This window comes from Oenanthe melanoleuca, chromosome 7, assembly GCF_029582105.1.
Source record: "Oenanthe melanoleuca isolate GR-GAL-2019-014 chromosome 7, OMel1.0, whole genome shotgun sequence".
Taxonomy (NCBI): Eukaryota; Metazoa; Chordata; class Aves; order Passeriformes; family Muscicapidae; genus Oenanthe; species Oenanthe melanoleuca.
In genome coordinates this window covers 23,438,812-23,453,640 of record NC_079341.1, presented here as the reverse complement: position 1 = coordinate 23,453,640, position 14,829 = coordinate 23,438,812, and the positions used below count along the sequence as shown (strand labels likewise).

At 44.2% G+C, this 14,829-nt stretch overlaps 1 protein-coding gene across 12 annotated transcripts in view; it reads right to left on the bottom strand.

Annotated features, from left to right (window-relative positions):
• The window catches only part of BIN1 (bridging integrator 1), an 88,819-nt gene extending 74,298 nt beyond the window's left edge, over nucleotides 1-14,521 (bottom strand). For 11 of the 12 annotated variants that reach the window (XM_056496275.1, XM_056496276.1, XM_056496277.1 and 8 more), the window contains exon 1: nucleotides 14,207-14,433. In XM_056496275.1, the coding sequence (XP_056352250.1) occupies nucleotides 14,207-14,290 (84 nt within the window). In that variant the 5' untranslated portion in view covers nucleotides 14,291-14,433. Of the gene's footprint in view, nucleotides 1-14,206 lie in introns of all 12 variants that reach the window. The other variant, XM_056496281.1, reaches the window with a different exon arrangement.
• Nucleotides 14,522-14,829: the final 308 nt, after the last annotated feature.

Below are 14,829 nucleotides of genomic sequence, written 5' to 3'. Positions count from 1 at the left end.
CTCAGCCCCCACCAACACCTGCTGCAGACAAACAAGGCACACCATCACACTCTAGGGATTTCTCTGGCAACCCCTTTCTTTCCTGTCCTTCTAAAGCAGCACTTTTTTAGATAAGAGCTGGCACTAGTGTCATTTCCCCTAAAGAAAAACCCTCATTTCCTCCCCTGGAAGCCCCACTCCAGCCCTCACTCTCTCCCTCATTACTCCTGGTGCAGTTGGACCCTGTTTTTCTATTCAGCTCCCTAAAACACATTTGTTCCTTTCACACAATCAGACCTTCTCCTGTGACAAGGAGATTTCCATCCCCTTCCTCAAGCAGCCTGTGCAGTTCCCAGCACAGTGTGCTGCTCTCAGACATTGAACACCAAAGGTTTCTGATGGCCAGGTCACTCCTTCATCCCCCTGTGCCCCAGCTTAGCTTCCAGCAGGACAAAAAGATCTTTTCCTCTTGTTTTATTCCAGAAGATTTTACTGGGTGCCTCAAACATCACCACAAGTTACTGGTGACAGTGTTAATGACCCAACTTCCCACACAAGCACCTTTCTATTTGTCTCCTTAAGTTCTTCAGGGCAGAGCAGTTCCCCAGAGCTGCTTCTTTGGTTGACTTTTTCCCAAGCAGACTGCACTGTTTTGCTAACAAGTCTGCCAGCTCAAATTCACCTCCTGAGCACCTCTCCCTTCCTTCCTTCCTCAAGAATCCATTAACTCCCATTAATCCACACTCCTGGATAATCAGAGTAATGCTCTTTAAACACATAACACAGGGCAAAGCCACTCTCTGTCTGCAATTTGTGTTAGAGGGCATGGTGACCCTGCAGATCATTTGATTGGGAATATTATGCCCCACAGCCTCCAAATAATCCATTTATGGAGAGGGGTCCCCAGAACAGGACATGAGTACTGCAGAAAAAGCACTTCTGCTGAGTCTCCTGGCATACTCAAATACACCTGGCTAGACAGCAACTTACTGCAGTCCTAAATCCAAGTGTTCCCTCCCCTCCTCCAACCACCCTGGACAACATCTCACCTAATTTAAGAGTGACATTGGATGACTCATTTCTGTCTGTGTGAAAGAATATCATCTTGAGAAGAGCTAGCAGCACAATTTTCCCCTCATTTCCTGGTAAATTGTGCAGGTCATTAGCATCCATACTAAACAGCAGTTGTCAAAAAGTCATTGCATTGGAACACGGGAGGAGAAGACACTAGGACTCTTCACCATCACAACAATCTGCTTTTCTGACTCCTGGTAGCACTGACCTTGGAGCAGGAATTGAAAAGGAGGCTTTGGCACCCATTGCAAGAGAAACCAAACTGGTGCACCAGGAACCAGCAGAAATGGAAAGCTGCTGTTAGCACCTATCAAATCCTTTGAAATTAAGGTGGCAGGGAATTAACATTGTTTAATTCTGTCTTTTGTCCCAGGAAAAGAGCCAGTTAGATTTCATCAGTCGGTGCAGCTACATCCTCATCCCTCATTCCCCTTTCTGTGCAGTAAGCCACAGCCAGCTCACCACATGCATGAACGGGCTGGAAGAGGGGGCAGGTTTTTCACCCATTCCTGCCAGCCTGAGATCAGACTCAGTGAATTCAACAATCAAGGATAAACACAAAGTTTTTTCAACAGTAAAAATTGATTTTTGCTGCCACTTAACATTAAAAAAAAACCAAAACGAATTAGGACACTCACATTAAGGATGTGGCTTCTTACATAAAAATCCCTCAAGCGACTTTAAGAAATGACTGAGATGTAGCACTAGACTTTGAAACTGCTCTAACAACAAAAAAAAAAGGCCAGTACAAGTGGGAGACTGGCCCAACAGTGCTGCAACAAAAAGCCAGCCTTGGAAATAGGTGAACAGTAGTTGTTTGACCTAAACTGAAAATTGAGTAGAAGATCTTTCTTAAAAGCCTGTATTCACTGTTGTAAGAGAAAATTATTGCATCTTCTATATGTCTAATATCAGCCTTTATAAGGATCACTTTTCTCTAGAAAACAGCCATACTGGCAGTTTAGGAAAACACATGAACATATCTCCAGGATACAAGAGTCATTTTCCTCAAAGCAATCTACAGCATGTTTACAGAAAGGTACAAATAAATGCCCGGTTCTCCGGATGTTTTGCAAGCACTCTTTGCACGTGGCCAATCAGTTAAGATGAAAGGTTCTTTTACCTACATAACAGAGGCTCAAACCAAGCATCTCCTCTCCCACAGAGGGCACTTAGAAATGAGACAAGTCTCGAGATGGTGATGGCTGGGGCCCCAGTGTGCATCTAGTCCTGACATTCTGGGATTTTTTTCTTTATATGAAGATTCTAGTCCCTTCACTACATTCAACATTTTAGGTTGTTTCTCCCTTCCTCTTCACCCACAGTTTTTGCAGTTTAGCTCCTAGCGTCAGTCAAGTCTAAATTAAGTGATGCTACAGCAGGAGTGGTGCTGTGGCAGACAGCATGGAAAAGCAATTCCCTTCCTCCCTGGCAGGATGCTTGGTCTCTGCAGTCACACTGTGCTACACTCACACACTTGCAATGCAGTTCAGTGTCTGCCTACCCTGAGGCCATCCAAGCACCTTCAAAAGCAGGTTCCTCTTAAAGACTCCTCCTACATTAGTTGATTCATCTTGTTACCTTACTTTTCTCTTTCTCTCTGATTTCTTTAGGTCATTTTGCATTATGCCTGCCCTGTAGGTACAGCCCAAGTACTGTGCTTGTACTGTAGCATGAATTCAAGGGCTGGCTCTCAGTCATAACCAACATTATATAACAAACTGAAACAAGAATTATTTCTTGCTTTTTTCTTTCTTAAATATATCTAGGTTCCCACCCCCCACCCATCCCCAAATATTTGACTGGTATGTCATCTTCCCTCCAGGTCTAACTCACTGTGTTATTCAGTGGACTTTTTTTCTCCCTTCTATAAAAGCTTATTAGGAAAAAATAATATTGGGCTTTATTTATCTTTTCCTTTTCTTTACAGATTTTAGCAGTTAAAAAGAAAGCACAGTTATTTCCCTTTTCTACCCTTTACTCTTCACACCCCCCGACATTTATCTTTAACGACTTGAAAATGTTCTGCTTTTTCACCACCCGAGCTTTTGAGAATAAAAACAAAACCTGGCAAATGTGATTTAAACTTCACTTCCAATTTTTTTCCTCATCTATTTTATAGACTTCATTCAGGGGTTTCAGAGAATCAAAATATAAGCTAAAGAGAACATAAAATTAAGAAGTTGGGTGCTAGCTACAGGTCTGGTTGAGCTGAGCTGGGACAGAGGCCAGTGTGGCAGCTCAGGCACCATCCCACTGCCCTGTGGATCACTAGTGTTTTCCCTGTTCCCATACTTCTGGCTGCCCTCTAGTCCCCCATCCAGAACTTTCCATCAAATCTACCTATGAGAGGAGAGACTTGAAAGAAAACCAGGCAAAGCAGTACAACCAGAGAGTTGATAATAGAGCAGCAGAATAGAGGAGGAAAAGGTGCAGCTAGAGATGAAAACCTCAGAGGCAGAGGTGGTTTAAAAGTGATGTGAAACAGCTGCCCCGGCAGGAGTAGCTGGGTCAGTTTAAACTTCAGTCTGTAAAGACAAGATTTTATCTAAGGCAGGAGAATGGAGACACAAAGAAAGTGCTCCAGCAGCAGCTGCACAGAGCAGAGGACAGGGCAGCAAGATAACCATTCAGAAGTGTTCTCCCACCAGAACAAACCCAATGCCAGAAGCAGACACCTGCCTCAAGAAGTGTGGGAGATTAAGAATCTTAAGAGCTTAAGCCAGAGTTTTCAGACTTTGAATGCTCTAATCTTGACACCTTAAGCAGATGGCCCAATTCCTAAGGTGCTGAAAACACATCTTCACCAGGAGACACAGGCTCTGTTGGGGTCAGCCTCAGTCTGTCAAGTCTGGGGTGCACAAAGTGCACACAGGTACCACCCCACCATCACTCAGCCATGTAACTGCCCCAGGGACAGACCACTGACCTCTCACATGTGCTGGTGACACCTGGCCATCTTAACCAGATGCAGTTGTATGCCCAATTCATAACTTTGGGGGCAATTTTGTTCTACTTGGTTTGCTCTTATTCAAAGTAGGCAGGTAAAAACACTGCATTTCCAAGCACATGCTATTCAACAAAGCAGAAACTGGAGAGAATATGTCTCTATCAATACTTGAAAATAAAGGAGGAGGAAATTTCAGTCTCGAGAAAGCAGGTAAATTTCCACCCTCCCTTCTGTCTGCCCCAGACACCAAACAGAGGCCAAAAAATAGTGGCACAACTGTGGAGCTAGACAGTCACCACATCATAGCTCTGTAGTTAATAAAGCCAAATGGCATCATTTAATTCAGTTGGCATCAATGTGACATTCCAGGCAACAGGACTTCAACAACATCAATGTCTATTACTTGGGCAGGCATTTAACATAGCTTAATTAAACCCTATCTATAGCCATCAGTAACACTAGCAAGAGGAATAGATAGTATAAATAGTGCTGTTTGCACAAATTCCCCTTCTCAATTCCTCTGCCTCCTCCTCTGCAACACTCATTTTAAATGCTGATACTTTTGCAAGAAGTATTTTTATTTTTACACAGGCCCTGATGCAGAATGAAGCAACCAAATCAGGAAAAAGCATAAAAGGCATTTGAGGCCATGACTGAGCTGGAGAAAGAGCTAATGGAGCAGGTGCATGCTAGGAGGGAGAGGGCTGAAGAGCTCTTACAAGGCAAACCAGTGCTAGAGGAGGACTCCAGAGGGACAGGCTGGATGCAGAGCCCTTAAGGGGACAGTAAAGCACTTTCACAGGTTCACAGCCACCTTGCTGAACAAAGATGAGAGCTTCTCAAATGCAGGACAGATCTGGAACATGTGGCATGCACAATGGGGCAAAGGAAAGAGACAGGCATTTGGATCAGCTATTGCAATTCCCTGAGCTGGAAGGCAATAGCTGCAAGGGATCAGCCATGGGGGATTTAGGAACAGTTCCCTCCAGGGCCAGGCTGAGTTACAGAATGTGGCTTGTCCCATCCAAGTGTGAACATATGGATCAACACATGATGAGCTCTTGGTTCTTCCCTAGCAGCTTTTGAACAGCTCTTCACCTTTTCACCCAAGAGGACTGACTGCTTTTCCTTCAGCAGAGCTGAAGGGTGAGGAACAGCAAATTAGAGACCCAGGATTGATAAGGCAAGTCTTCCAGCTGGGAATGAGTGTTAAGTCCATCAGCTTCTTTGCCAGAGAACTTGTTAAGAATCTGGGCCACACTGGTTTTGGAGAGGAAAATCACCACAAAGTGCTCCCCGAAGAGCCTCCTCAAAAATTAAGGCCTCAACTGGAGACTTGGATGCCAGCTCAGAAGACACCTCAGCTAAAACACCCCAGCTCTAAGTCACCTTCACCCAGCATGACAAAGCAGCTCTTTTAACCTACTGTATCCACAGTCTTGTGGTAAGGGCATCCAGCCCTGATAATGCACACTTCCTCCCTGAATTATTTATGGCCAACAAAGGTCATGGAATAAGGAGAGCAAAAGCCTCCAGCTTGGCAAAAAGTTCTAGTCTGGCAACTGACTCGGATATCCATTCAGAGAGAAGTCCCAGACCATGAGCAATTGGGTGCAGCACACTATCCCATTGCTCTGTATTGATGGATCACATCACTCTGCTGACCTTCTGACTCCCACCACAGTCAGGCCTCCAAACCCTACCCTCCCAGCTCTTCTTCCTCTCCAAAGAAAGACAAACTCTTTTTTCCACTTTCTTCAGCTATTTTCACAAAAAAAAATCTTACTGTTCAAAAACAGTCCTGAACCTTTGCCTACAAAACAATCCATATCAAACTTCTGCAAAAATATCTAAAAACTCTTTTAAGCCTTTTGGAATACACTTTTACTGCAACAAAACAGAATTATCTTTATTAACTGAGACTGTCCAATATTTATATTGGAATTGTTTCAGAATAAGGAACGGCCTTTTTTGGCAATACATAATGCAGTCACACAGACACTAACAAATAATCATACTGCCTGCATGCATGATGTAGGAAACATTATCAGAGTGATAGCTCGAGTTTGTTAACACACAGTTAAGCTTGGTCTTTCACAATGGCTGTCCAGTTTAAACAGACAAAAAAAAGAAAAATTCCTAGTGTTGTTCTACTACAGAGGTTGGTTCAATACACTGAAGAATAGCGATTTTACTCCTCTGCTAAGGAAACTGTACCTTAAGGAATGTTTCAGTACAGAACCCAAGTGTATTTCACCATCTGAATGATTTTACACTCCACTTGTGCACTGTTTATGGAAGCTGCCATCACTCTCAACAGAATTTTTCCAAAAACATATTTTCAAGCAAGCTTTGAAATATGCTGTCCCTCAGTACAATTACTCAAACCCCTTTTGTGCATCATGTGTCAGACTCAACACTTGGACCAAGAGGTCATGTTGCACCTACAGTGGGGAAAGAGTAGCTCTCCAAGACAACACTTTACTGCCTGAAAATTCAAAATGAATGAGCTGAACATTCAAATTCCAGAAAGGAATTTCCTGCATTTTTTCCAACATACTCTTTTTCCCCCTAAAGGTTTTGCCCATTTTTTCCCCCATAATGACTGAAGAAGCAGGAATGGAAAAAAGGTTGGTCCTTCCACACTCAAGACTCACAGAGCTGGCAGAATCAAGACTTGAGAAGTTATAACAACAAAGGAATGGTTAACTTCACCTACAAGGGTACTGGAGAGCTACCAGCATATCTCTTAAAAAGATGCAGAGATCTACATTTTCTTCAAATGTCAGTCTTTATATCTCCTCAGTATAAGTTTACATCTGCTGCTGGCACCATTCCAAGTAAATCCAAAGGGAAGAATAACTATTTCACTCTGTAAATACCATCCAACTCAGTTCTGAGTTGGTTAAGACACACATTATTGCTTCTGGCCTGATAAAATGTGCAATCAAGCCAAGTAGTACAAAGGAAAAGAAAACAAGAAAACCAAAAGCGTAAACATTTTCAGCTGTGTTTTCAAACACTGTAGTTTCTGTACCATTGAAGTTCCCTTTCCACTCCTGCTGGCAAACAAGCATTCAGCTCCATCTAAGACAGTTCCAAAGCACAGAATTAGCAACTGCCCGGTGAAAGATGCTTTACTTCAGCTGTATCAACTCTAATCTCCCTCCTGAAGAGCTAACTTCAAAAACAACTGAGAAACTAATGTTTAACCAAGTTTAACAAAAAGTTGTAAACCTATTTAAAATAAACAAACCAAACATGATCAATGCAGAGTCACCAAAAAATTAAGAATTTCAGAACCAGCTTTCTGAAACTGCCTGTCAAATCCTTGCAGAGAGGGCAGCACTTCTGCATATCAAGCGATTAAATACAGCCCATGGTTTTCACAGAGGGATTATTTGCTGTTAAATGCTGCGGTCTCTGTACTGGTGAAGTTTGCAATCTCCATCCTGCCTGGCAGCCTATATTAAGGACACACTGCCACCAGACTTCTCCTTTCTTATAAAGAATGGGACAAAAAGAAAGGCCACACTGTCTGGCTTTCACGACTCTCCCAACAGCACTTCTGTGGAAACACCAACTTTCAGAAACTTCAACTTCCCAGCCACAGGTCTGAGTAAACTTCACTCCAACCCAGCCTAAACAGCACAAAATCCTATATTGCACATGTGTACTAGTAGAGATCTGAGGAAATACAGTATCTATTTCTCATTTCATAAAGCTGCTTCATAGGGATTATGTGAGATCTCTAAGACTGTGAATGCCCGAGCTCCGGGTTCCAAGTTTTCTGCAAAATGTAACTCCCTGCTCTGAATTCCTGAATGCAAGCTCCCAAAATAATAAAGGAGAAACACAAAGTAAAAAAAAGGAGAGAAAAAGCAAGAACAAAAATAAATTAAACAAATCTACAAATCTTTAGAGAACTACAAATATAAAGAGAGGTACTTTCTGAGTAGTAGATAAGAAACAAAAGTAAGCAAGTTGGCATGATGAAAATATAACCCCAAATATATATATGTACTCATCAATCTTATTTTCTGCTAATAAATACATTTCAAGTTTTTCTTCAGGAATGCAGTACAGGACCTGCCCTGCAGTACTTGCCAGCTTTGTGAAGATCAAATGGCTTTGGAGGCCAGGGAAATGCCCAGGGAAACCTGAACTGTCTGAGGTCCACCAGTCACTTGGATGCACCTGCTGAAAAGACACCTGACAAGATTTATTCACTCCTTGTGCCACTGCCAGTAGTTCAGGCAAATCTGCAGAGGTTCCTCTCTTCGGTTCTGACAGTATTAAGTACTCAACTAATACCATATTTAAATTTGATTTTGACTAGCAAGACAATGGAAATTACTTTCTTCTCTCTCCCAACCCCTCCCTGTGAGAATGTCCCCTTTTAGCTCAGCAGTAGGAATGCCAAAATGGTACAGGTTTGCTGGCACTCAGACATTCAATATTGCAGTTGCTGGAGAAACCCAAATATACAGTCCCACAGGAGAAGGCTAAAACAGCCTGAAGTCAGAATGGACCTTGTTGCACTATTCTACCTGCCAGCAGTGCTCCAAGGAGGCTTTTTTCATATTTTAATATTTATTCCCATCTCACTGTTCTGGGGTAGAGAATGCAGTCTCGTGGTCAACATTAATACAGAATAAGAAGCTGCTGGTCTGCACACTCTGAATGGGCCAGCCCACTTAGGGGGCTGAGGAGTGGCCAGTTCAGGGTGACAGACCTGCCCGTTCTTCTTGGCAAATTGAGTCTGGCTTTGTGATCATGTCAGGTTGTCAGCACAGAACTTCTGGGAAGACAGGCTGCCCCCTCTGTGTACAGGTAGCCAGCCAGGACTGTAAGATGATCCTTGCAAAGTTGCAGAACTCGCACAACAGGCAGCTCAGGTGTCTGGCCACCATCACAGCAGCAGAAAAAAAACAGCCACTCTAATACCTGTTAACCTAAGGGACCCTCTTGTCATTCCAAATGTTTCTAGAACCAGAGCTTTATTATACATTTCATCCCAAGCAAGAGGATCTTGTGCCTCTTTCTAAAGGGTCATGAACAAAGGAAAACTTGCGTTATTCCCAAAACTTGTGTTATTCCTATTGCCCTAGCCCAGTCAGATGCTGAACATCTCAGGCTGCATCCAGCTTTCCTCAATGGCTTGGCTACACCCATGTCATTTGCTAGTCACTTGCAAAAAGCAATCATGATGTTGGAAACAAATATCTGTGCCTGGAACTACAAACTTTGCCTAACAGCATGCAGGATGGAGGGAGAGGCCAGACAAGCTTTGATGTCACTCCCTGGGAGATGAGATCTGTAACACTCTGTATGCCCTAGAGCTTCCTTAAAGTCCACAGTGAAAAGAGATCTTCCAGATCCTGCTTTCTAAACCTGATCTCACAAGAACTGCATTGAAAAGGACTGTTTGCAAGACTAGAACTTACAGGGAAGATGAAGTGGTAAGGAATAGGGTTGGGCCTTTTCCAATCAGAAAATTCATCCACCCGTGAGATTCTGCTTCATATACAAAATCTGTTGCCCATAGCCAGAGAGAAGGGCACCTTCAGCACAGCACTGTAAGTGCCCTGCCAATCAAACCATTCCATGGGCAAGGAGACATGTGGAGCCTGGTTTCCTATTTCACCCCCTCCCTGTACCATGCAGATTATCTGATACCAGTAATACAGACTGAGCTCATACTGGAATCATCTGAACGTTAGGGGCATTAATTCAGATCTTCCTCCTGTATCCACTGCCTGTTTTCCAGCAACCTTTAGGCACAAAATACCTTTGAGACTCTACCCATCCCCTAAGCCCTGCATTCCTGAGAAAGTAAGCTAACAGACATAAAGTAAAAAGCCCTGTCTTTGTAATCTGGGGAGTCCCCCAGAAAAAAAAAAACAAAACGTCCATTTTCCTGCCAGATCAGTAGGCGAACAATACTTGTAGCTCTTCAGGCTATTTGTTCTTCACTGGCACAAGGCAGACTGCCACCAAATCATCCTACCCTATGAAAAGGGAAGAAAAAACCATAGAAGCTTTGAAGAGACAGAAGGATCACGAAGGAAAACCAATAAGGAACTTCTCTCAATTAGGTAGATGTAGTACTTCTCAATAAGAGAGCTTTCTGCATCTACCATTTTCACAGAAAGGTTCCCTCCCCATCCACAGAGCTTCTGCAGAGCAAGGAGCCTCTGATAGGTGAATCCTGTTTACAGCTGTATTTAAATTTGCTTTAAGGTTCTTGGGTACTGCTCATTAGTATGGACTCTCACCTGCTTCAACAGGGCTGAAATTTCATTCCAGGTTTTTGCTGAAATTTCATTCCAGGTTTTTCCTACACCTACTGCAGCTTGACTTAGAAGGAGGAAAAACATCTTATCAGGGCAAACTCAAAATGCAAACCATGCCTTCTGCAAACCCTGTTCCACCCAAACCACGACCTGTGAGACCAAGACTACAGCCCAGCCTCCTTGGACTGTGCAGCCAGAGGAAACCAGAACTTGGCTCTGACAGAGGGTTTAACTAGGAAAACTTCAAACAGATGTAAGTAAACACCAGTTGAATTAACAAAGGCAAGAACAGAAAGCAGAAGTGACATTTCATGGCAATATGGCAAGTCACAGTCTGTGACTATAAACAGCAGTCTATGACCTAAATGTGACCTCCTAACACAAGGGGGTTTGGATGTCCAAACTAAACTTTGCTAGTCCTGTGTAGAAAACAAAGCCTTCCCCTTTGGTTGGGGATGGAGAGGAAAAAAAGGGGATGCCTTGGGTTTTTGGTAACTCAGAAGAAACCCATTACAAAATACAACAGTCTGTTCATATCACAGAACACAGACTGCTTATTTTGCCCAGCTTTGTAGCAAAAAGAGAGAACACCACTACTATAGAACTTCCTACACTCACTAAGTAAAAATAAGTTCATTCCTTTCTACTCCTCTCCACACAAAAAAAAGCTCCCAAGTAAGAAAAAAAAAAAAAAGATCTTTCTTTTTGATGTCAACTTTTCATTTGCTCCTCAAGCTCAGCTCCCTGCTGGAACCTCACAGAGGAATTACCCTCACACCAGGATTGCATCAAGTCCCCAAGATGTTGCTTGAATTTGTTCAAAGCAGAAACGTTCATGTGCATAGACACATCCAGACATTATTAGCAATTAGGACAATATTAGCAGAGAATGGGAATTGTGGAAATTGGGGATTTTTAAATTTTCAAAAGTGTTAAGATAAAAGTTGATCACAAAGCAGAAACAAAGACTTTAATCAAGATGATGGATTACAGACATAAATAATAAAAAAAGTTTCATAGCCTCACTGGAAAAGTTTAAAAGAGCTGCAAACACTAGGATCCCTCTAAGACACCATGACATTGGAGGCATTACATTTTTACTCATATTTAAGAAGTTTAGAATTATGAAAAGTCCACAGCTCAACATCTCAGTCTGAAAATCCTTCAGCTAAATTCAGGATTAATAGATCACGATTTCCAGCCTAAATATCCTAACTTATCCTAATTAGTTGAAAAAGGTGATATGAGTTAGAAACAGTTGCATGAGTTCCTTCTGCAAGGTATGTTCCACTGGATAGCAGCATCAACTTATTTGATACATTTCACTGGATAATTGGCAAATTATTATTAACTTGAGGCTACCACTGAGTAGAGATGGAGGTTAAACAGGTGTCCATCTCATTTGTAAAAAGCACAGTTGACTATTTCATCGTATATTTCCTGTGGAATTGCTCAAGTGTCTCCCAAAAACAGCCAACAGTTTTGCTGAAAGGCTCAAAACAAATAGCACTTCTGAAGGAATATCTAACATAGTTTACATAATAGGCATCTCAGAAGGGAAAAAAGGATGTGTACAGTGCTTCAGTGTGAATTCTGCACTGAACAAAAAGACATCATTCTTTGCTTAACACAAGGCTGAAATTCACCATGAAGAAAACTGCTGATGTCAAAGCCTCAGGGCTCAAGTTGAGAGGGAGATATTCTCAAGGGAAGGACTTTTTTATCCTTGATTCAAATCAAAATATGATATGGAAAAGGAACAGTCAGCTTGTTTAAGCCTCAAAAAGTTCAACCCTAGCCAAAGTATATTCACAAAAATCTAACACATTTTAAAGTTGTTACCAGATCCACACTTCTCTGCACACTTCTGCTACCTTTTTTTTTTTTCAAGTTATTTAACACCTGGTCCTTATCTCCTGACACACCGTTTACCCTTCCTGCTAAATACAGCATCTCAGTTTATAACTAAATACCACAAGTGTAGGGTGCCATAACCACTGGAGCTTCCACATCACTTCATATTCAGCTGCATCTCTCCTCACGACCCGAAAGTTAACACTGACGTATATTCCTCAGTGAAAGTCCATCCCTTACGTCTAAAATACTGAATGCTTCACAAAAGGGGAATTGTTACAGACATGTAGCAGTATGAAGAGGCAAGTCAGATGATGAAGAAGCAAGTAATGCCATTTTTTTCTTTTTTTGAGAGCCCAAAGGTTAAAGTTGTACTCTTTGCATCAGGATAACAATGGCTAAAGAGTCTAGAATTTGTGTTAGCAAGTCTTTGGGGTTGTGTTCCTTTTCTCGTTAGAGAAAAACAAGCTGTGCTTTCCTATTCCCAAAGAGACAAATAACGGGTTTCAGATCGTGCAAATCACCTCCAATACACAGCTAACTCCCGGTAATGACTGTCATTCCCGCATCCCCAAACACCGCCAGGACGTGAGCAAGGAAGTGAGCCGGATCAACAGCTGACAGAAGTTTGTGGAAATTCCTCGCTAGGAAAAGAACCTGTGTGTGTTCGATAAGAGGCAGGGCAGGGCTTGGCAGGACACGCTTGGTTCAAGCAGCGCCACTAAATACAATAACTTCAGCAGCAGGCCCAGGAGATCAGCCTCCACCACCTACCCTAGTATTAACTACAAATATGGTTGCCATCTGGTGGCTAACACAGAATGCACTTTGCATCTCTGATGAGCTCAAGGTGGACCAGATTCCCTGTCCCATCCCCTCTGGAACAACAGCAGGGCAAAGAAAACCACAGATGTGACCATGGTCACTCTCGTGTACAGAGTGAAGCCAGGACCCTGCTGCTGCAGTTCCATACTGGATCTGGGAGGCACTGAGGCTTTTTCCAAGCAGTCGGACAAATTCAAGAGATGCTCCTAGTCTCAGTAAGTGAGCTAAAAGTAGTGGATGCAGCATGGGCAACATTAAATCCAAGTGGTTTGCGCTGCCGTTCTGACCCAGCAGCTTTTTCGAGCCGTGTCAGAGATTGGTACAAGGCTCAGGCCAGCACTGCATTTAATCCCAACCCTCCTAGATTAAATCTCGCTGCTAAAGATAACTCGCAGGGAACACGACCAGCAGTGGGCAGATCTGCTCGCCCGCCCTCCCTCAGAGATGCACCAGTCCTTATTCAGTCAATGTCATCTCACAGCAAACCACCGAAAACCAAGACGAGCGTGCCTGCAATAAAAGCAGCTGATCAATGTCCCTGCGTAAAACGCCCGATAATCCCTACACAGAGCAGGCGTCTGGCATCAGATGCAGCATGCCAGAGAGATGAACAGGGAAAGTATCCATTGCATATTCCTGGCACCTTCCGCCGGCACAGGGTGGGCGGAGGGAGAGGAGCGAAAGGGCTCCCGGGATTCAAGAATCCCCCTCTCTCAGCAGATCGGCACAATCTTTAAAGGCCGTATGGCTCTGGCCGCAGCACCATTCCAAAATGAGCTCAAGGTCAGTACAGCGAGCAGCGACTGTCACGCGATGCTCTGCAAGATAAGGGCCGAGTGTCCATCTCCTCTCCCGCACCATCTTTGAGCTTACGCATTTAGCAAAACACAGAACCGCTCCCGAAATGCTGCGCTAAGCACAACCTAAATGCCACACGGGGAAGGTCTCCTCCTGTTGAGACAATGAGCATCTGCGGATCCACCTCGAGCGTGCGGCTTGCGCTCCGCCGCCGATGCCATGTTTCCGCAGGCGGGCGGTGAACCTGGCCGCTCCAGCAGGGATTCTGGCATGCCCAGGATGCGAAGGGACCCCGGTTCCGCAGGCAGGGAAGGCAGTGCCACCCTCCGCAAGCGCCCGCTGCATCCCTGCTCCGGGATCCTGTCATCCCCGGTACCCGCGTCCCCCGCTCCCAGCCCCGCATCCCGGGGATGCCTCCCTTCTCCCCTACCTTCTCCTGCGCCCGGGTCAGCTTCTTCTGCACGTTGCTGGCGATTTTCCCGGCCGTGACCCCCTTGCTGCCCAGCTCGGCCATCTTGCCTCCTGTTTTTAACGGGCTGCGAGCGGCGGAGCGGCAGGAAGGGGGGGAAAACCCGGCGGGCAGCGATGGCCCCGGCCGTCACCGCCGCTCCCGCCTCCGGCCGCCTTTTAAAGCGATACTGCTGCCTTACAGGGACAGCGGCGGGGGCCGGTGTTGGACGGGTTCCCCCCACCCTGCCCGCCTGCCGCCTCCGGGTCCCCGCCGCCTGTCCCGGATGAAGGCAGCAGGGTGGGAAAGTCTGGGAAGCATCGCACGGGATTTGCCTTAGGTGGTGGAATGAGTTTGCTGTCATCACGCAGCAAAACGACACTCTTCTTTTAAGAAATCTGTGCCACTAATTCTTATCTCTGATTGTCCAAATTTATAGGGCAAAGATACTTCTCAAATTCCTCCTCGATCTTCACAAGCACAAAGGGGAAATTGAATTCCTTAAAGAAGGGTACGTGGAAGTGAATCAAACCCCTGATTTTAAAAGGTGGCATGAAATTTCAGAAGATTCCATCTTTTAATCATAGAATTATTAAGGTTGGAAA